Here is a 22,729-nt window from a genome sequence, read left to right on the forward strand (position 1 = left end):
GGGGAAACAGCACTGTGCTGCAGGAGATCCAGCTTGAAACCTTGATCCTTTATTAATCATAGAAAATATCCACTAACAAGGCAGCACTCACAGCAGCAAACACAATACATCTAAGCCAGAAACCCTAACACAAAGTATGTGGCTTCTCATATTCACTGTGCACATGGGAAAACATATGGAGGTGTAGGGAAATGCCCGACGGCAATCTAGACAACAACTTATATCTAATCACAGCAGGCAAAACTGAGTTTATATCGGCACATAATGAGCCTACTGATTGTCTGGAGATGAAATATGTATTGTTTCAGTGATTTACATTTGTAAATGTGTGCTGCATCATACACTGTTAGTCTATTGAGCAAACTGTCTGTTACAAAAAGACCTTTAGGTCAATCCAGATATCATTGGTGAATTGCTTTTATTTGAACTCCCATAGACAATTTACTAAGAATTGCAGCTTTTATTTAAAAAACCTTATCAAATTCTGTTTTTAAAAGGGAAACATACGTTGCCCATTATTGTCCTTGTTTTGAGGCTTTGAAACTCTGGGGACTCTAAAATCTAATTATGATTGTTCATTGAATTCACTTTTCACAGGTAGTCATCTCCAAAGAAGTCTACTTTGCTGCTTTCAGACCACCCCTCTCAAGAAAATTATGAAGCATGCAGGTGAATGTACAGCAAGCCCACCACCATATTATACCACTCATCAACACATCCTCTAACAAAATTACCATATTGCTTTATCTTTCAAGTTTAGAAAGAGTATAATTTACAAAGTGCATATAATTACAAATTCAAGAACTTCCACAGAAACAGCCCACACATCAGCAATGCCAGATCCGTCTAAAGCCTGTTAGTGCTTCCGTCATATTGTGCCTTAAATCAGAGGATCGCCAAGTCCAGCATCCACCGTTAGACTGGTGTGTGATGACTTTCCGACAGACTCTGTCCAAGCATATTACTGCATGTTTACGTTCATGTATGACCTGCATGGTCGAGGTTTGTGCTAACTGTAGGGTTTGCCATCAGACTCCCGTTTGGGACTTGAATCCATAGCTTGAATGCCATTGTGGCCTAACTGCCCGGTTTACAATGGAGGTGTTTGCAGATGTCAGCAGGCCTACACGGTTTACTGTTTTAGCAACTTTTCAATGCATTTGAAAGGGCGCAGGCCGTGTCCAGGCACGAATCCGTTTTGTGCTTACCAGCAACATTGTTTATAAAATGCAGAGAAAGGCACGCTCCGCAAACATTTCTTTCTCCAAATGTGTGCTCCTTGCGTTCTGTGGCTGCCACCGCGCGGTGGCATTGTGTGTGCAGAGTGCTATTGTGGATACACAAGTGTGGGGGTTGTGCCACTCCACAGGGAGTGGGCAGGGGAAAAAACGAGTTCGTTCACCTGCAGGTCTTTGGACACATTCAACCCTGCGCAGGGGAAAAAAAGATGCAGTCTGTGGAGCCATAAAAAGTCCAGGCTAATTGCTCCTGGATGTGAGAGGTGCGCACCCTGCATACATACCATCTGATAAATGCAATGTGGGCTGTGCGTCTGACTCAAACACCACGCAGGAGGCTAGACCAATCCGACGGCTTCGATTAGTTCCTTAGCAGAGAAAACTTACCCTGGCCACGCTGCGTGGTGCTTCAAACAAAAATATGCAAGTTACACTTTTCTGCGCTTCCCATAAATATGGCGTGCTTGCACATTCCGCTAGAGCGCTCCGGCGGCCGAAAGCCGAGCCCGGGCAGCCACGCTGAAAAGCCCCTTTGTTTATACCGCAGCCTCGCTGCCCAGATCCCGGTATCCTGAACTTGAACCCCCGATGCGCGTGCACGCTTGGTGCCTTGGCAGCGCCGGGGCCTCGCCAGCAGGTTCGTGGCCTCAAGCTGCCCACAAAGCCGTGGTGCGGAGGCACGTAGACCCGCAGCGAGCGCTTTTTCAAGTAAGACAAAAAGCGCCGAGGAGGAGAAGAAAGGGTTGACATTGTCAAGAGGCTACAAAGAGACCCGCATTCATTAAATGCTCACAGAAGGGGCTGGTTTGTGCGGCTACCGAAGATTAACAGCGGTCCAGCCAATCAGCTCGGAGGGATGTACATGGCCTGCACTGCAAAGCCTGGGAAACGCAGGGCATTAGGGAAGTTGGCAGAAGCTGAGAGAGAGGTGCAAAAGGCTTCTCTTCTCTCTATCAGAAAAGACACTCCATTGGCCCAGGGACCTGCCAAAAGTGCATCAGGTGCAGTGGCACCCAGGCCTAGCAGGGCAAAGAGCATATAATGCTGTCTTTTGGTATTACCAAATCATGGTGCTGGGGCCAATTTTCCTTGCCCGTAGTATATAGCCCGTGGCCCCACCGCCACTTCACTGTCGCGACTTCACGTTTGCAGGTCATTCATTTTACAGCAACAGATCTGGAAACTGCATTGGTTCTCATTTTGAGAGGTTTCGCACAGTCATTATTCCACCCAAGACTGTGTATCGACCTAATTTTGAGTTTTTCAGTGCGGAATGGGAAATAACTGATGGTTGCAATTTAATCACGCAAAAAAAAAGCCAGAAATTTTGCCCACTACCAATATTTGAAAGTCAAAGCAAGGAGTAAACCCCTGGCAGAAATTCCTCCATGTTGCTCCTGGAGGGATTTTATGGGGTAAAATCCAATGTCCAAGCACAATCTACTCTAGGCGTGGACTCAATCGTAGAGCGCAAACACCATTGATGCTTCCATTTAGATTAGGCAAGAAATTCAAAAAGGGGGCACTGCTGAAGTTCTGCTGACTACTTTAAAACACTCACCTGATTGCACATATCTTTAAGGGGACCAAGTGAACGGTGGCTCTAAAATGCCAAATTATACACAAAAAACAGCTAAACCAAACTCACACAATGCAAGCCACCGAGTCACGAATAACCAGGGCTGGGCTTGACTTCCCTCGACTCCACTTCCAAAATAACTTTCTACTACATCAAACCTGGCAGGTACTAATGGGTGCTCTGGCAAGCCCCACCACACCATTCTTTGTTTTTTAAGTGACATTGCTTTCCACATGACTGAACTGTCTTACTAATACTATAAAAGATGGTTTATCTTGGTATAAAGCAATATTAAGACTTCTATTGCGAATGGCTAGTTAATGGGTCAGGAGATATTGTTACCGGCTGGCACAGTATCTCACTCGGTCCCAAAAAAAACAAAACATTACAAGCTGGACCTTTAAGACCCACATAGGAATGGAGAATAACTGGGTGTTTAATTAGGTGCACCCATTCCAAGCCTACGTCCCACCTATGGATTTCAGCAGTTTTCACAGCTGAGGTCCCTGGTGGGTTCTCAGATTTTCTGAGTACCTTCTAATCCTAATTGACCTGGTAACTCTAGTAAACAGGCCCAGCGGAGATCACAGGCAACACATAACGATGGTCAAAACGCGCCCAGGCGTACTTGCAACCATCTGGTCCTTTGTCTGCAGGCTTAGACATTCCAGTGACTGCATTGCCTGGTGGAATTTAAAATCATTCCTTTACACCAGGCGGAGGGCGCTGTGCCAAGTGGGACCCTCCCCAAACGTCAGTTGACACCGCGGCACAGCCCATCTGTAAATCTAACTGCAAAGCTTGGGCGAATGGCAGCTTGGTTTACAGAAGCGGGGAGTTGGATCTATGTGAGACCTACCAACCAAACAAACAACCAAGGAATTGAGATGCAGGCTCATGCTTGGGAAGCTTGCTAACATGCTAATCAGCCGACTCTTCAATTACCCACTGAATAGGGGGCGAACAATAGGAGAGAGGTGCACTGAACCCTTTTCACATTGCATGCCCTCTCCTCTCAATGGGTTCTGTTACCCTGGTTTTCCACTCAATTGTGGGTGGCTTACACGAGCAGCAAGCAAGGACGCGCATTTGGTGCCTAAGACGCGTCAACAGTAAACTGCATTTTTCAGCATTTTTAAGGTAGAGTCAATGAAAAGCACATGTGCAGGCTTGTTTTTAAAGTTGTGCACGGCATTTGGCCAGTGTAGCGTTTCACTTCAACACAAAAACAACAACGCGAGGAGCTATCCTTTTTGGTGGCGGAATCTGCCAACCGCCTTCGTGGGCAATCGTGAGAAACGAAAATGCGGAAAATCGCTTTCTATATTTTGAACCATGGTGTCCATTTCGGCCCATCAATTGTAAGGAATAAATCGCATTCAGGTTCCTTTGTGACTGCTTAAAAGTAGTGTGCAGTTTGGACCATCTGTTCTAGAAGGAATGCCTCTTGGTTCTTGTCCTGTTGCCATGGACACAGCACCCATTCAGAAACTATTGTGAAGACTTTTGAAAAGCAGTGGTGGGAAAAAAAAAACCACTGGCACTTGCTCCTGTTGTCGCTTCTGCAAGGCATGAATTGGCCTTGGAGCAGGCATTCACAGAAGAGCTAAAATGCACAGCATTGTACGCTGTGCTTTTTTTCTAATTGTGCCCAATTAGATCAAGAAGGGTAAGCAGCATATTTTGTACTTTGTTTAAATTCCACTTTGTTCCTTGCCGCTTTTTGGATGAGGTATACACGAAGGAGGCATGAAAAACGGCGTCTGTTGTTGACCCATCAAATTGAACAACATCTTGAAAAAAAACAACGTTAGTAAAAACAAAAAAAATGTGCCCTCGATCAATTTTTCTGTGATGTAAAACAGGAATGAGATCTTTGAAGACTTTGAAAAAAAGAACACTTTGTATTGTTACTTATTATCAGTAAGGCCTGCTATTTTCAGTAGTAATTCACATTGCTATTACATTTTCGTAGTTTTCTGGCCCTTCTGATGATCTTTCACCAGCTCTACAGGAAATGATAGCAGAGTCTCATTTCAAATGGAGTTACAGTAGTGGCTTTTGGAGAAAGATCTTATGATGGAAAGCCCCACAAAGCCCAGCTCTGTATCTCAGATTACTGATAAAGCCAGTCTGCCTGCTAATGAAATCCATTATCTAGCCTCCTGAATTCCATCTTTGCTCCACTGCTTCCCCCCCCACATCTGCCCCTCCCACCGTCACTTACGTTTCTCATAGAGTTTGTTTCAAAGTGAAGTTTCTTATGCTTTGCATAACAATATGATGTGCAAATTAACTGTCTGTGATGCTGTTATCAATACAGTTGTTGATTTTTGTAAACATTTTACTACCTCCTAAGAAAAGAATACATACATAGTTTATGAATTTGAAGGTGAGCGTGTACATTAAGTTTGGCACCAAGGAGTTAAGCAAATATAACCCTTACCTTGATGTTGCCATTGCTATAGTAACCAATGCAGTCCCAAAACATTAGAAATTCAAATAATCAATAGATTGTTTCTAAATTGCCCAAAAATCCAGAAGTGCTGAATGGTCATCATGGCATCTCTAGTAATCCAGTTTGGTACACTGAATATTTCAAACATGAATACTCGTATTACTGCGCATGATCTCCATAGCTGTATTTTAAAGAGTGATAGTCATGCCACTGTAGAACGTATCAAATACTTAAAAAGACAACTGATGACTATGTACAACTTTTAAAAAACAATCACAAAAAACAGAAGAGGAAGAAGTGAGCCCTGTACAGGATGCAGTCGAAGCCATCATCTGTAGAGGATGAAAGTTAAAAAGTTTGGAAAAGTATTTGAGAAAGCCCAAGAGACCAAGACTGGATGAAGAACCCACAGGACATCATATCCATACAAAGATTGAAAGAAGTCAGGGTATACCAAGGTTTATTTCAAGGCAGAGGTTTTTGAGCCACTAAGACTGACTTTAATGGAAATCAGACGCTCAATGGGAGTCACTGCACAAAATGTGGAAACCCATGAAATGCCTGACTGTAGACATAACTTGCATGTGGTTTACCCACCATTCCAAGTTGGTGCTCTACATATTGGGTGTTCCTGTAGTGTGAACAGTCCAAGACAAAAGTGGTAAACAATGACTTGAGATCATGAGGGGCCAAGATTGCCCACTGGCCCTTGGCCATCCACTGTGATTGGCAATTAGATATTAAGACTCTGGCAAAGATGTAGTTTATGTTCCAGACATTGGCTACAGCACAAGGACAGGCTTTTCTTTGGCAAAGCTCAAGCGCCTCTAAATTGCAATATTTATTGCTAAGGCGGTGCAACTATTTGAATTTCAGTTGAGCCAAATAAGGAATTCTATGCAAGCTGTGCCTGAAAGAAGACACAAATGTGTCTCAATTATACTGCGATTACACTTCAGATTAAACACTGAGTTGCAGTACCACCGTGACCGTGAAAATCTGCTGAACAGGAAGAAGTAAGTAGTGTCCCTGGTCTCACACCCCATGAGAATGACAAATAATAGTCAGTGGCCACATTCTCAACTTTTCTCTGTGGTATGAAAGCCACTGTAAACTCCAACATGGCAATAGGCAAAAACTCACTCTGACCATGAATCAAAGGAGATCCTCTGCCATGTACGCAAGGCGCCGTGATCCGACACACAACTTAAATTCCCAGCTGAGGGCGTCTGGAAATGTTAAAGACATCAAGAGAGTTTAACACCGACGAAGGACCAACAGATTTAAAGAATTTGCTGAAATAAGATTGGCAGTGGATCAAACTGTGTTTAAACCCTTCAACGGCCAATCACTGCACCCTTGAAAATTGAAAAACTGGGTCTATTGCTATGATCAAGGGACTATTCGCTCTAGTTCCCAAGTGTCTACTGAACGGCCAAATAGCCAAGCAACCCTTCAAAACATTTAGAAGACAATGGACTAAAAGGATGGTGGTTTATCTATTGCATATGAGATCTAAAGGAGGTTAGATGGCGAACGTTACCTGAGGGCACTGAAAGCAAGTATTGTCATCCAGCTGCAACTGAAGTAGATGTAGGAAACAGGAAGAGCCCATATTGATTAGGCCTTTATCTGCATAACAAAGGTGTACCTCACTTCACCTTTAAGCAGGGGGACAATCACTGATGTCTGTACAATCGAGGAGTGCTACACTATTCTCTAGACTGAATGTCTCCGAAAGAGAGCTTATTAAAGTGTCAATCTTCATGAGGTCAAATATTTCATAATCAAGCTGATGATTTACCGCGATGCGCCTGTTGGCATTCTGTGAGTTGCAGAAGCATCAGTGTTCAGTTTTATGATTCATGGTGCAAACCCTCTGGAGTACAAAGGTTTGTTTAAGTAGTAAGCATAGATTAATTGTTGCAGAGCAACAGACTCAGTGACTGATTAGATATCAAGATATCTGTCTCAACCTGTCTTTTAGGATAAATCAGCACCCATAACTGATTTCACCCTGCTGTTTTCACTATCCCTTTAGGTTACACACAAATTAACTGAAGTCAGTGGTGCTGTCTGGCTGCTGTTGAGAGGTCATTGACAATAGCCTGATACATCCCCTGACAAGCCAATAAGCAGGGACAATACGTAGTATCCAAAATCTCTTTCCCTTAACAATGATTAACTAATGGACGATATGTGCCAGTTGACATGTTTGAAAGACCATCCGAAGGATCATAAACATCTGTGAATTACACATGCAACAGTCTTTTCTGCAAGGTATATAACACACCATTCTTAACCCCTTCGATGAGATGCGTGTGACAAGGTCAGCTCGTCATGGGCGTTACCTGCGCTGTGCGTGTGACGAGTTGACCTAGTCACGTAACGCGGGATTTTTAAAATCACAGCGCTCAGCGGGAAAACCGCTAGCGCGCATGCGGTTAAAGCACTACCACATCCATATCACTTTGAAGAACAGAATGTTAGTCCAATGATAGGCCACACAAACGTGTCCTTCTGGCACATTGTTGCCATCTGCTTCCCAGATACTGTTGTGGCTAGCGTGCAGCCGGATTTACCAATGGTGGAATGATGCAAACACACAAAGGCAAAGACAGTTTTCAAGACTTTTCACCTCATTTGGGGGGGGGGGTGTTGTAATCCTGTTTTGGCCAGGTACAGGCGTTACCAGCCAGAGAGGAATGACAGGACCTGTGGTAACTCCACAGACCTGCAGTATGCTCCCGATACGGGTAACTCCAGGGGGTAGTGTTGCTGGGGAGATAACAAGAACCTCATAATGAGGCCATCTAGTTTTACCGAGGACAAGACATAAGGAATTAGTGCACCTAACCACAAAAAAACTGATTACACAGAACTCCATCACCATCCTCAAAGGCAAAGAACAGCTACCCTGCTGGGCTGTTCCATCAATTCCAGATGCACAGGACTCCCCTGGGAACAAGAAGTGATGATTTGTTGAAGCAGGAAGAGGTACACACAGATCATGGAATGGAGAAGTCAGATGGACAAATGGCTCAGGTTGCATAGTGCCTATCAAAGCTTGTGTTCCCTTCGTCAGGCACTTAATGCATTACAGTCATGTAAAGCACGAGCACGTTCATTTCCTAGGTTCTCTTATGCTTGAACCGTGAACACAAGACTCCTGAAGTAGGCAGGCCACTATTCATCAGCTGTGCCAAAATAAGAACAATATATGTAATGAAGAAAATGTGAAAAGATAAAAAACGCTAGATATCTAAGCGTGCAAAGCACATGTATATTCCTATTCATGCAGAATTCACCGGGATAAATGTCATGTTGTTTGAAATTGAATTGTTGCTTAGATAAGTCTCCTGGAATCATGCAAGCAACAACAACAAAACATTCTTGGCATAAGTATGTGGTTCTGCCCACGCTGGAGGGAAACATAAACAAGAATTTTGAGTATGTAAGGCATCATGAAGTGAAAGTCATTTATAGTTTATTTCCATGTAAATCCGTGCCTAGTATACAAGTTTCTTAAGTGGGAACTAACCTCGAAAATTAAAAAAAACATCCACTATCCAACAAATAATATGCTTGTATGACTGCACGTACCATGCTAACGGAGCTGAGTGATCTCAACTTCTTTTTGGAAATGTGCTTTCTGTATTATCAAAGATGACAAGATGACTTTGTCACAATGAAATTAAAATTTATTTTTACATTATGAGTAGATTTTGAATGTTTCTAGCAGTACCTAATTTCTCAGAGCTTTTAAGTGCTCGTGTTTGCTCAAAAGCCCAAAGTAACAAGTATAGTTTATGTCATGTTTCTATATGGCCACACAGCCAACAGACAAATAAAAGTTTCAGATCACATGCAAAAACTTTTAAAGGTCCATGTAGATTCACATATCTTTTCACCATCAGATTTGGCAGAAAAACGCATTAAAGAGAAAAGTCTAAAAGAAGTGCATCTTATATCTTCGTCAGAAATTCAAAGGCAATAAACTGACATGCTTGTCTATCTTTTAGATGGCTGAATGACTACAGCTGCCTATTACACCACAGATATCCTACTAATTGAGTAAGTACAGTAAGCTTCTTGGAATTGTGCTCAACCACCATTTACAGGGAGCTACCCTGGAGGAGACCTGAATCTGCTTGGAGCAATCTTGAGATGCGAAGATGCGAAGAGGATTTCCAAAGAATTGCTGAGGTCCATCTTAGAGACTGTGCAAGAATCTTTAGCTACACTAAATTTTCTCTGAAAACAATAAATGGCTGGGGTTAATCTGAGGATTTCTAGACATCTCCTCGTTTGGTACTGTCTAAATACATGACACTGAACCCATTACTTTTAATCTGCCCATGGGTAATGCCAGCTGCGGCCCATGCAGGTAAGAGTGGTGAGGCCGGGTGGGGAGGATTTCGACAGATGACGACGAGGGAAAATTATTTATGTATTTAATTTTCCCTCGTGGTCGTCAGTGGAATCCCCCCACCACCACTCTTACCTGCACCAGCCGCGGTTGGGTAATGCTTAGGGAAGGGACGATCTTTGCCGACAACTGATGTAGGTCTTCTGAGGATGCTCTGGAAACATTGTCAGCCCAGTGAGGAGTTAGTTTATTACACAGTATGACACCTGATTGCCTCTTCATGTAGTTCATTTCTGTGGCACATTTGTACACATAATCTGAGCAATAGAAGGTTGATTCCGAAAACCAATGAAATCTGCTCCAAATATAGGAATGCTTAATTGAAAGCAAGATGGAAAACACAAGAGGCCATGGTGTAGAGAATTCAGAGAGTACCACACAGTTTTTAGAAGTTCATAAACTTCACAATTCTCAACAGTTGATGCAGTTTGGGCTGGCCTATTCTCTCACATGACCGATTTGCATCAGTGTGTATGCATTCTGCAATTGCCCGGAAAAGCTTAAAGTGATAGAATGAAATGCTATTAACAAGGACAGGAATCCCATTATTTGTAAAGTTTAGAGCCTTTTCCAGTCTGCACATTTTTGTTTTATCACATGACAAAAACCACACATCAATTGTGATTTTGTTCATCTTTAGCATATTGTTATAGCTTAGCAAAGTAAAGGCAGAACCGCAGACACATACTCTGACCTAAAGTGCTAAGAGGCCAAGAAATTGACGAGCATGCGCTTTACCAAAATAAGTAACACAACATAATACAGTCAAAGCATAAGGTAAAATGTAACACTTTATTAGTTTTGCATTCCGTGCTTAATCTTTGCCAGTAGGCCTGCATCACACCTAACGCAATACAGTATGTTTCCTGTTTAATGTCAACTTGTTAACACTAAATTAAGGAAAAACAGTGATAAATTTTGAGGCAAAAACTGGAAAGAGACACAGGACTCTGCCTACTAACTTGAAAGATGAAAGTCAGTTTAGAAATGACCGGCAGTTTCATGGTGGTTGGCATACTGGTAAGTTTGAAAGTTATATTTGGTCTGGCATCATAAGGAGGCAAGGTATTTCTTTTAATCCCCACCGTTCCTCCAGCCCGTCTCCCCCCTCATCAGTAACCCTGTAAAATAGGTCCAGATGTTTTTCAAAGGTTCTTTGCTGCAGCAAAGCAGGAAAGCAAACATTTGTGTTAACTTTATTCACCGGGCAGACACATTAATCCAATCTTTTACCAAAATAAGCTGAATATTTGAGATTGGTTTATATCGTGAAATTAGTCTATTTGTTTCATATGTTAAACCTATGAAGAAACTGTACTAAGTTTCAAGTATAGAATCTGACTATAGAGAAGGGATGCCTGTGCAAGACCCATACTTAGATTTACTAGCCCACCACAGGCACTGCTTAGCCACAGGATTTTTTGCATTGCCACAAACATCCCACTGCTATTATTTCCCAGTGACTGTCCCGTGTATTTTTTGGTTTTCGTTGAAGTTTTTGCCTCTATCTTGTACTGGAAGACCACCGATGTCGGAGTCTTGGATAATAAACTATCTGCGGATGCATTTCACCTCACAGTGACTTGCCACGTTTTTCTACAGAGGAAGGTCCTCTAGGTGGTTTGGGAGAGTCTACTGATTAGCCACATGTCACATTGTTCAGCTTTAGCCTATCCCCAAAAGAACAGAGGTCTGTGCTTCACACCGGGTTCTCTAGGTGGACCTCTACCCATATTAGAGGAGTGCTGCACATAACACACAAATGTGGATTGATTGGGGCTTCGTTTAAGACGCGTCAATAGTCAATAAACCTTGAGCTGTGTTTACTCAAGGAATTTTTAGGATCCAAGTATATGTTGAAGTGCTGCCCAAGGCAAGATGACTTTGGAGTATCTGTAGAGATACAAATGGCTTTTAAAATGAAATGTAACAAACAATATAAGTAGAAAGCCTTTTTCTAGGTAACTCTACTAAAAAATAAAATAATTACCGCTTAAAGAAATGCATAATCAACACTGGAATTTTTCTCTGGGGTGAGTGGAAGTGGCTATTTCAAGGTGATTTATGTAGGTTTGTGTTTGCATTTATGAAGTACTGGGCCTCTTTGATGCCAACCACAATGCCTTCTGTATTTGGACAGAGGTGATCAAGACATTTTACTGATAAGGCTGAATGGTTCAGGGTAACCATGGATGATTTCCAAGGAGTGAGAGAAAGAATATCCTTTGAATCAACAAAAAAAGACAACATTGCTTCCAGGCTCTCTTCCCTGCCAATCCCACCCCCACCATCAACATGGTACAAGAGACCAGAACACCAGAGTTTATTTCGTGATGATTGATGTATACCAATGGCCTCACTGAGGTGGTCATAGGCCATACACTGAATGTATTCAGGGCGTATATATAAGATATTAAGAAAGATGCGTTCCTCCCCTCACAACTAGTGCCTTATGGGTAAGTGGGACAAATTATGTCAATTGGAAATCCCAGTTCAATAACTGTGCCTTGTAAGTTTTTGAACAACCCAGTACATAAGTCTACTCGACAAAACAAGGGGGGTTCTATCAGTTAAACATAACAAATACATGTTACACAAAATTGACCGCAATTTTCAAGATCCAGCTATCATAAAAGTGGTGCTACTAGCTTTATCTAGTTGAAACTATTAGAAAATGAACATCCAGAATTTCCAAAAGGGAAAAAACTTGTTTCTTGCATGGAATGTTGAGCAAGCATGCTGGGATCCCCGCTTGTGCATTCTCTTCCTACACATGCACAACGCAGACTATAGGCAGACAATACTATTTCCCCATGCGAGTGCCTCTGCCCATCCCACTGTAGGCCAAGCTCAGAATAGAGAAAGGGTTAGTGCCTTGAACTAATTCTTCCACGGAATTACAACTGTTTTAATCCCACACAGAAGTGCTGCAATGCCACAGAATTCCACAATTACAAAATGGACGCAGCAGCTAATTCCCAAAGGCCAAACAAAGCAGAAAAGTGCCTAAGCTCTTCAGATGAACGCTCCTCTCCCTCCAGTCCCATCCCCCCTCTGACAAGATAAACATTCTCCTGCTGACGAAGGATTTGTCTGCCTTTGATTTGGCGCTCTTTTATCGCGCACAAGAGACGAGAGATACAGTAACTCTGGCCCAGAACTCTCCAATTACCTCTGCTTTGTGCCAGGAGGTAGATACAGAGAGGCAGCTTGTCTGTGACAACACTGGAGACAATAGTTTCTTTTTAACGACTCTCTGCCCCCGTCCGTACACGTTTGTTCCCCCAGGAAGAATAAACGTCAACAGTATGAAGGGAATCTTTTCAATGAGGACAGACACACGTCGTGCACGACGTCACAACTTACAATGCGCTTCTGATTACCAAAGCAGCCATTTCTACATTTGGGCGTTTTTGTGGCTAGGTTTCTCAATTGCCTTCACGTGATAACCCATAGTGTGACGCAACCCTTGGTGCATTGCATGGAAAAGTCTGTCCTGTGTGTATGATTCTAGCCACCTCAAAGGTCAAACTATAAACGTTTTAGTCTGCATCCTGTAGGCTTGGCTCATTGGCCAAGCAGGTCCTATTTACTTGGATTACGGTCGCCACATTTCATAAAAGTTTGAGGCCCCTCACTTCAAGCACAGCAGCATTTGAAGATACAAGAACCTTCCTCTTGACGCGTTTCTGCACCAAGACCCATATCTCCGTTTCAGATTACATTCCCATTAGCTGACACAAACGGGCATCAACCACAAAGGCAGACAGAAATGAAACCCTTCAGATTAGCAAAGAGCTCAAGAGAGCATGCAGCAAGGGGTGGATTTGCAGATAATCCAGCAATCAGCCCCACGTGTTGATCTTTCCATGGGGCACATGTTTTCTTCTGCAGAGCAGATAGCGCGCGCCATCTAAAATTCATACCTTCTGACTCTGGCAACTAGACAGCCAAAGATACTACCTTAATGTTGCTTTGTATGGCACCAAGAACAGTGTGTCTGCGTGCAAATACACGAAGTACACATTTGAACCACAGAAGGTCAAACAAGGCCCTGAATCAAATAGACCCAGACCAGCTATACTTCCTTGTATCAAAGATCAAAATCCCTCCCTGAATCACTACAAGTCAAAATGCTTCCTTGAATCACACTCTCGTGCAATATAAAAGCGTGTTTATGCTCAGAGCTTTCTAACCTGAGGTTGCAGGGGGCACTCAACAAATAGTGGTATGCTACATTGACATATAACACAAATATACAATGGGCTTGATTTCAAAAACATCTCATCCGGCCCAAGATTGCCTTTGCTGCCTCTGAAGACCACTGAAAAGTGTGGGGCATTGTGTGCCAAGTCACCTGATATGATCTTTCATGGCATATGCAACACGGAGAATATATGCACGTGTAAGACGAAGTGCAATTATTTAAATAAATGAATACCTTCAGCCAGCTTCAGGTACAGTCTTTTAACACTTCAGTATCACAACATCACATGATCCGACTATGAGGTGTTGGTGTATTCGCATACTCGTTTGTTGTTCTCTCCCTGAGTTGTTGATATCACACTCCTGGGCACTGCAGTTAAGACAGTTCCCCAAGGGCCTCAAGAAACTGCACTGCAACTATGGTTCAGTGAAACTGACAATTTTGGGGGGAACTTTACATATTTGGCAGGTTTTTCTTTTTTAAGTGTTTGATGAACAATCATGAAAGAAGCCAATTTTGCGGGAGAAAGTGCTACATAAAAATATTTTGGAAGCAAGACTCTCCCACAGTAACTTTTGCAAGAGGCACAGTTGTGGGAAGTTACATAGTTTTGAACATTTCACAACTTCAATAGCAGAATTTTTAATTCTGCACTTGCCTTACTGATGCAATTTCTATTTGTGCATACATTGCATTACCTCATCACTTCTCCTCGACATCATGTTATGCTCTATGTGATGCCCCCAGGCAGACTGATGACTAGAGTTGTAGTAATTTAAAATTAAGCATGGCTGACAGTTCACGAGTTGCCCAATTTTTCCAACGTCATCTATTTTATTTATTAAATATTATACAAAACCTGCCTCTCTTTGATAGGAAAAATAAAGCCGAGCTACTCCCATTCCCACATGAGAATGATTGGAAAATTATTATGTCTCTTTCCTTAATCCCTTAAAGTCTCTAAACCCAGTAATAGAGACCAGATGAGACATTGACTGCATCAAAACAGAACAAAAGCAACAGACTTACAGAGTGGTTTCCCAATCTCCTCTGCAATAGCCTTAGATACTCTGGAATTTTTAAATTAAATTTATATCCTGCTGTGGTATTAAAGTTCCATTTGGTCTCCAGATGGGACAATTAAGTGCAGCATTAAGAAAGGACATGGTGGAAATTAGATGCAAATGAGTAATCTGGCCACATGATTAGAACAAAGTGTAATTATGATGCACCAACAGTTTTAAAGCATGGGCATTGAAGGCCCTATATCCTCGCTTCCACACTTAAACATTTAATGCCTTGACAGGATTTCAGGTCGTCTTCCTAATACTGATTGTATTTATAATCAGCTCCTTTGCATTCATTTAGGAGAGATGCACCCAAATAATGAAAATTAAACTCATTACTGCCAAAGTATCACTATTTCATCATGATGAAGTACAGCATGGGGATTAACCTGCACTTTGGCTGACAAAGTCACATTTGAAGGGATACTGACTTTAGATATGTTGAGATTAGTCTGAACTCTTCTACTTAAAATTGGGGAGTACCTCACTGAAAATCCACCCACTCACGACTTGTGTTTGTGTCTTGATACTGTGGTTAAATCCCTCAGGCATTGCTGTAGGGTATTGCAGGACTGCTACAGATTATTGTAGAGGCAGTCTCCAGAATAGATGCTTTTTCGTTTAAAACTTACTTCAACTTTGAGAATGTGTGGAATAAGCTTTTTGTTATAAAAACAAACAGGAAATAAAGTTTTATTTCACAATCTGGGGGTAAATAAGAACTCACATTCTTGTTACTGGCACTGTAGAAATGGAGAACCAATGAATTCTCCACCATTGCCTTTCTTCGTTCACCTTTTTTATCCTCTATGCCATGAGTAGGATTTACAAAATGTCCTGGTTTGTCGGGGTAGCACACATGTTGGGATGTTCAGAGTTATCATTAAAATGGAAAGGGTGGCCATTCAAGTTTCAGTATGTTCTTTGCTGTTTAATCACATGATGGCTGGCTGTGGCGTGCTAATAACATGGGCTAGCTTTATTTCTGATTCTTCTTACAAATCTGAACACAGGAACATAAGGGAGTGAGATTCTTTTTGCAAGATCTCTCTTAACAATAAACTAATCCTATACAAGTGCCACTGGACAGAAAAAGTGATTGGACCAACAGCAAAAGACCCTTATGAAGCTCAGCAAGACACACCCTTGGCATGCTTCTTGCTCAGTTTATAAAGGGGGATAGGCCCAACATTGGCAGGAAAGGTTTCAACATTACTGACCCTTCGAACGTGTCGAAATATGGGCGGCATATTCTGTTGTCCTTACTGATGGTCACATGACAGGGGACACATATGAGTCCAAAGTCAAAAATGCACCATAAGGAATAAGTGACAGAGCAAACTGGATGTGTATTCCATCCAACAATGCACAATGCACCTGTTTTGGCTGGAATCTGCTGCAGGGACCCTCAAAAGGGAACCTGAATGCAATTACCAACAAAATAATACATTTGCAAAAAAAATACTTACATATGTATACACAGCATATGTATCAAAGCAAGATGGGCACACATGCACACAAAACATCTTCTCACACTAACATACTACTGTACTACCGAAAGTCCCTGAGAAGCACATATGTGAACCTGCATGCACACACACACCTCCCTGAAGGCTCCCCTTTGCCAATTTGGTCACAGTAAATCCAACTTCCATTCACCTGCTGTGCCCTTCTATATCGTGCACAGCTTGGCACGTGCAATGTGCAAACTAGTGCATTCGTCTAGCACCCGGCACCCTATAAACCTATGAACCATGAAACGTAGCCCCATACCATCCTGTATCAGCTTCCAAGACCAAAACGCAATTAAGCCTCAATGGAAGATCTTGAAAACTGAATGACTGCACACAACAAGAAGCTGAACAGGGAGACGCCATACAAGGGTCAGGCAGGCAGCAACGGCACAGAAACTCCTGGCCGAGGGTTTCGAGAGCCTTCGCAAGCATCCCAGGGATTTTTTTTATAATTCCTCCTTGGATATTTCTATGGTCCCAGCCCCCCAACTACGTGCAACAGACTACATTGTGGCAGCACCATTTCACTCCATACCGCAACAAACTGTAAGGAAATCCAAATTAAACAAACGCGCGGTGTTTGAGGTGCCTGTCCTTTAACACCTGCTGCTCCTGAAAATGCGATTTGTTTGAGCGCGAATGTTTCCTTCAGCCCATGCTAACCCCGATGCGTCGGTTAAATAGCAGGCGTGTTTACACACAAAACTTGAAACCGTACTGTCCATGACAATATCTCTTTTCACACATGGGCACACATGGGGCTGTTTTCGGATGTATACGTTTGATCTGCACATTTTACGAAACCTATGAACTTTGTTTCAGAAAACGAGTCAATGGGCCCTAAACAATTGAAGTGGAAAGAGTCGATATGCTTGACAATGTGGGGTTGGGGGTGGGGGCGCCTCTCTTCACGCGCCTTCACACCAGGGCTGCTTCACACTATTCTGTTGGAAGATGACTACTGGCACATCAGCCCCCGTCAGGGCTTTTGTGCCGGTCACTGTGCATATGCGCGATCACAACAAAGCGGGCACGCTGTTCTCAGCGCGAGGGCGCTTTCAGATGCAGGGGTGCACCTTGGTTGCAGCGTTGGGGGGCGCTCGCAGCAGCAGGCCCGGCTCCGCCGCGAGGCCGGACAGCCTGGGTTTAATCAGCTGCATTCCTTCCAGATAGCAGTCTCCAGGGCACCTCTGCGCGGGCCTCTCGTGCGCACTCACACGGCGCCTGGGTACAATCTCACGCACACTCACGCCTCCTGGACAGAATCTGATGATGCACTCATACTCTGCCTAGACACAATCATTCGCATGCACACTCACACTGTGCCTAGATACAATCTGATGCACACTTCACCCACACACAATGCACACTCACACTGTATATGTACACAATCTGATGCACACTTCACCTACACACAATGCACACTCACACTGTGCCTAAACACAATCTGATGCACACTTCACCTACACACAATGCACACTCACGCTGTATATGTACACAATCTGATGCACACTTCACCTACACACAATGCACACTCACACTGTGCCTAGACACAATCCGATGCACACTTCACCTACACACACAATGCACACTCACACTGTGTCTGTACACAATCTGATGCACACTTCACCTACACACACAATGCACACTCACACTGTGTCTGTACACAATCTGATGCACACTTCACCTACACACAGTGCACACTCACACTCCACCTTCACAGTCTCATGCACTCACACTTCGCCTAGACACTCTCACAGTGCACCCCCCCCCCCCCCCCACCCAGACAGTCTCATGAACTCTCACACGTCGCCTGGACACATTTTGATGTACACTCACACTTCTCTGAGGCACATACCGCCTAGACACAATCTTATGCACACTGACTCTTCCCCTTGGCACACTCACACTTCTCCTGACACAATCTCATGCACACTGACACGTCCCTTGGACACACTCACATGCACCCCCACCACCCCCACTCCCACCGTCTCATGCACTCTCACACTTCGCCTGGACACATTTTGATGACACTCACACTTTTCCTAGGCACACTCCGCCTAGCCACAATCTCATGCACACGCACATTTCGCCTATCACAGCCCGCAGTGCACGCCAGCGCCCTTAGAAGGCTTGACACGTTTGCTTGTCAGTGAAGCCGATCAGAGGTGTCTCTCTGTCTGACATACTCGGTGAATCGGGGTAAACACGGGCCCTCTCTGTGCCCCCGGGGGACGCCTGGCCAGGCGCGAGGCCTGTGGAGACACGTGCATGCGTCAGCGCGCGCCACCTCCCCGCCTGCAGATGTGCTCTGCTTCAAATATAACCCACAAGGAGGTATCTTTGTTGCTCTTATCCATGTAAACACTGCGGCATAAAGACTTCAATGACAAATTGTTAGCTGCGTGCCACCCACGTTGCGTCCCACAGGGTGCAGTCGGCTGGTGCAAGGGCGTGTGGCTGCACTCTGCATGTCTGTGTGCGTCTCCATCTATGGTGTTTTACAGATGCTCGATGCCTTCCAGCTGTTCCACTCTCTGTGTGCGTGCATGAGTACGTGTGTGCTGTTTAGTAGCGGCCTGACAGAATAGTCTCTTCAGAGTCTGTCCAGCCCGCCCCCTCTGAGGCTCGCCTGCGCGAGGCTGGGATCTGCGTGTTGCACTCTGCCTGTGTTTTTATTGGTATATGTATGCTGTTTAATAGGTCTGATATGTCTATCTACTTCAAACTGCTTCTGAAGCTGCAGCCCTCACGAAAGTCAGCGTGAGGGGTGCTGCCCTTTGCGTGAGTGGGGCTGCACTTTCCATCAAGTGTGGGGCTGCACTTTACATGTGTGAGGCAGCACTTTACATGTATGAGGCTGTACTTTGCATGTGCGAGGCTGCAGTCTGCACTTCTATGTATTTGCATATTTGTTCTGTTTTATTGAAAAAAGGCTAGATATGTTCCACTCACTTAATACTCCCCTGAGGCACTGGAGCTCTCTAATGCTAGTGTGCGGGAGGCTGCACTTTGCATTTGTGAAGCTGCACTTTGCATGTGAGTGAGGCTGCACGTTGCATGTGTGAAGCAGCACTTTCCACGTGTGAGGCTGAAGTCGCCTATGTATTTCTGTATTTGTGCTGTTTTATGAAGTCAGACATGTTCCAGCCATTTCATACTCTGAGTTTGAGCAGCCGGTCCTCTCTGATGCTAACCTGTGTGAGGATGCACTTTGCATGCGAGGACTTGATGTGTGAAGCTGCACTCTGCACGCCTATGTATTTTTCTATATTGGCGCTGTTCCGGCCATTTCATTCTCAGTGAGTTTGAGCCACCAGTCAGTCCCCTCTGATGCTAACCTGTGTGAGGCTGCACTTTGCATGTGTGAGGATGCACTTTGCATGTGTGAGGATGCACTTTGCGTGCGAGGTCTTGATGTGTGAAGCTGCACTCTGCACGCCTATGCATTTTTCTATATTGGCGCTGTTCCGGCCATTTCATTGTCAGTGAGTTTGAGCCAGCAGTCCCCTCTGATGCTAGCCTGTGCGAGGCTGCACTTTGCGTGTGTGAGGCTGCACTTTGCATGTGTGAGGCTGCACTTTGCGTGCGCGGACTTGATGTGTGGAGCTGCACTCTGCACGCCTATGCATTTTTCTATATTGGCGCTGTTCCGGCCATTTCATTCTCAGCGAGTTTGAGCCACCAGTCAGTCCCCTCTGATGCTAGCCTGTGCGAGGCTGCACTTTGCGTGTGTAAGGCTGTGCTTTAAGAGTGCGAGGGCGCACCCTGCCCGTGTCTGCATTAATATGTTTGCTATTTTGTAGAGCTTTAACGTGTTCCTGTCACTTCAAACTCGGAGCATCAGAAGCACAGGGCTTCTCTGATGCTAGCCTGGGCGAGACTGCACTTTTCATGTGTGGGGCGGCACTCTATCTGCGAGGGTTGCACATTGTGTCAAACTGCACTCTGCGCGTCTATGCACTTTTTTATACTCATGCTGTTGATAGAGGTTGACCTGTTTCAGCACCTGCATACTCTACGAGTATGGACCACAAGTCTTCTTCAGGACAAAATAAATCCTCTTTGGAAATGTTTGCACAACTCCATTTCCTGCACCCATTTTTGGAACCATATGTAATAGTAAAAGAATCTAATAAAAGTGATTCTAAGTAAATGTTCTTTCGCAGTCAGTCTGTGGTCCTACGCATCATAACCACTCTAGTCACCTCTTAATATCCCCTTCTACTTGTAGTACCCTCCTAGCAGACACCAACTTCTGACCTACCGATGCCTCACTGATCCTGGCATCACAATCACTTAGAAAAAACTGTCAGTTCCTTCAATGCAGGGAAAGTATTCCATAACACTGACGTTTACACTGCAAATATGTTTTCAGTGGCAGTAATTAAACAAAAAGCTTTTTTTTATTCTGTTCTGGACACGTCCCATTGAGAAGACTTTTTTTCAACTGAATGCCTGAGTGTGTGTAAATAAATATGTGTGTCAGTACATGTATGCATTATACCAACACACTCACACAATTATATACAACTCGGCTTATTAGTTTTATACTATTCGTAAATAAAACATGGTGCATTAAAAATGCGCGCTGCATTTAGTGGGGCCATAGCTTCCTTAAAAGAAACAGCAGAAAAATACCCAATTAGCGATGGCCCGTTCGAACATCTGTTTCTGGTTGAAACGGGCTGGTTCCCCCTGTGAACCCTGTTTGTTTTACACGACGCCCTGTCAGGCAGCAGGGACAGGCACGGAGCGCCTCGCACACTATGTTTACAGTGTGTGAGGGGAGAGGAGAGGAGAGGAGAGCCGAGCCCGGCACCGAATGTCAGGCCACCGGGGACCGCCGGCCGGCCGGCCTCGGATAGAGCGTCACTGTGCTGCCCGGGCTCACTGTAGCGCCTCTGTGGAGCGGCGGCGGCAGCAGCAGCGCCCGCTCCCGGCATCCTCGGCGGGGCAGCTGCGGGGGCTCGGCCCCTCGACTACCAGCAGCCGCTCGCGGGCGAAGCCCACCAGAATTATAACACCAGTGTACAGTGCCTTCCAGGGCGTAGTCTCTGACAGGGCTAAGGGAGTTTTGGGGGGGTTTCTGACAGGTCCAATTTAATGTTGGGGGCTGGGGCAGCACGTGCACGAAAGCAACAGGCGGCTAGAGTGGGGTGCCTTGCATCTAAGCATGCACCTCCAAGGCTAGGCTGGGCATGGGGGCGGTGGCACAAAACACACCGGGAAACAACTAGTTGGGTTCCTCTGGGAGGCGAGGGCGCGCGCAGGAGCGAAGCTGCAAAACTCTGGGAAAAGTTGCAAAGCGCAAGAGGGGCCGGAGCGGCACTCACTCACCCATGATCAGGCAGAAGATGTCCAGGCAGATGAGCACCACCTTCTTGCTGCTTTTCTTGCCGCTGTTGTTGTTCAGCGCCGGGGTGCCCCCGTTCCTGCTGTCGGGGACCATCGCCTTGTCGTACTTGTAGTTTTGCATGTTGGGGTGTTGCCGGGAGGTAGGTGGATGCGCTCCCGCACACGGTGCACGCGCCTGGAGGCGCCGACCTTGGCCTCGGACGCGGTGAGTTTATAAGTAACAACAGTCCCGGGCACAAAGTCCCTCTCCCTGGGCGAGCCTGCGAGGCACCGATCAAACTTTCAAAGTCTCTGGCACCGGAGAAAGCAGCCGCAAAAGTTGTGCAAAGTGCGAACCGGGGGCGTCCTGCGCGTGTGGGTCTGCAGCCCCCTTCCCTGCTGGTCGGTAAATGAATGGGGGTGGAGTGGGCTGGGTGGCAGCGCTGCTCTCTGCTGCACAAAGCCTGCCCGCCGGCGCTCTCTGGCATCAACAAACTCCGCGAGCGAGCGGGACGCTTCACTTTTTATTTCGGAAACTCCTTGCACCCCCTTTAAGTTACTCGGCTCTGATGGGATTTCAGCGGACAGCCAGCCCCCTTCCTGAGGCTGCCTTTTACATATGATAATTAAGACCACATTTCGTCCCTCTTTACAAAACTTGGGAAATGCTGGCTCCGGAGTTAGGCCGCCCCTAGCGGTGACAGAGGGCAGTGACCAGGGCGAAGGGAGAGTGCGCGGTCTTTACACTGGGGGTTGGGTCGAGAGAGCTCAACTTCTAACGTGAATACTTTACAGAGCTACATCTTCGTGTTTTTCTAACGGTTCTTTACATTTTTAAGTGTTATTTGTACTTTTTTTTCTTTTCTCGTTTTCCCCGAATAATTTACTTTCCTCGACCAA

At 44.9% G+C, this 22,729-nt stretch overlaps 1 protein-coding gene across 2 annotated transcripts in view; it reads right to left on the reverse strand.

Annotated features, from left to right (window-relative positions):
* The window catches only part of PLPP3 (phospholipid phosphatase 3), an 87,282-nt gene extending 64,784 nt beyond the window's left edge, over nucleotides 1-22,498 (reverse strand). Inside the window, exon 1 of one of the 2 annotated variants that reach the window (XM_086952723.1) lies at nucleotides 21,833-22,498. In XM_086952723.1, coding sequence (XP_086808849.1) covers nucleotides 21,833-21,971 — 139 coding nt within the window. In that variant the 5' untranslated portion in view covers nucleotides 21,972-22,498. The remainder of the gene's footprint in view (nucleotides 1-21,832) is intronic. The other variant, XM_086952720.1, reaches the window with a different exon arrangement.
* Nucleotides 22,499-22,729: the final 231 nt, after the last annotated feature.

The sequence above is a fragment of the Lissotriton vulgaris genome, chromosome 1_1, assembly GCF_964263255.1.
Source record: "Lissotriton vulgaris chromosome 1_1, aLisVul1.2, whole genome shotgun sequence".
In the NCBI taxonomy this organism is placed as follows: domain Eukaryota; kingdom Metazoa; phylum Chordata; class Amphibia; order Caudata; family Salamandridae; genus Lissotriton; species Lissotriton vulgaris.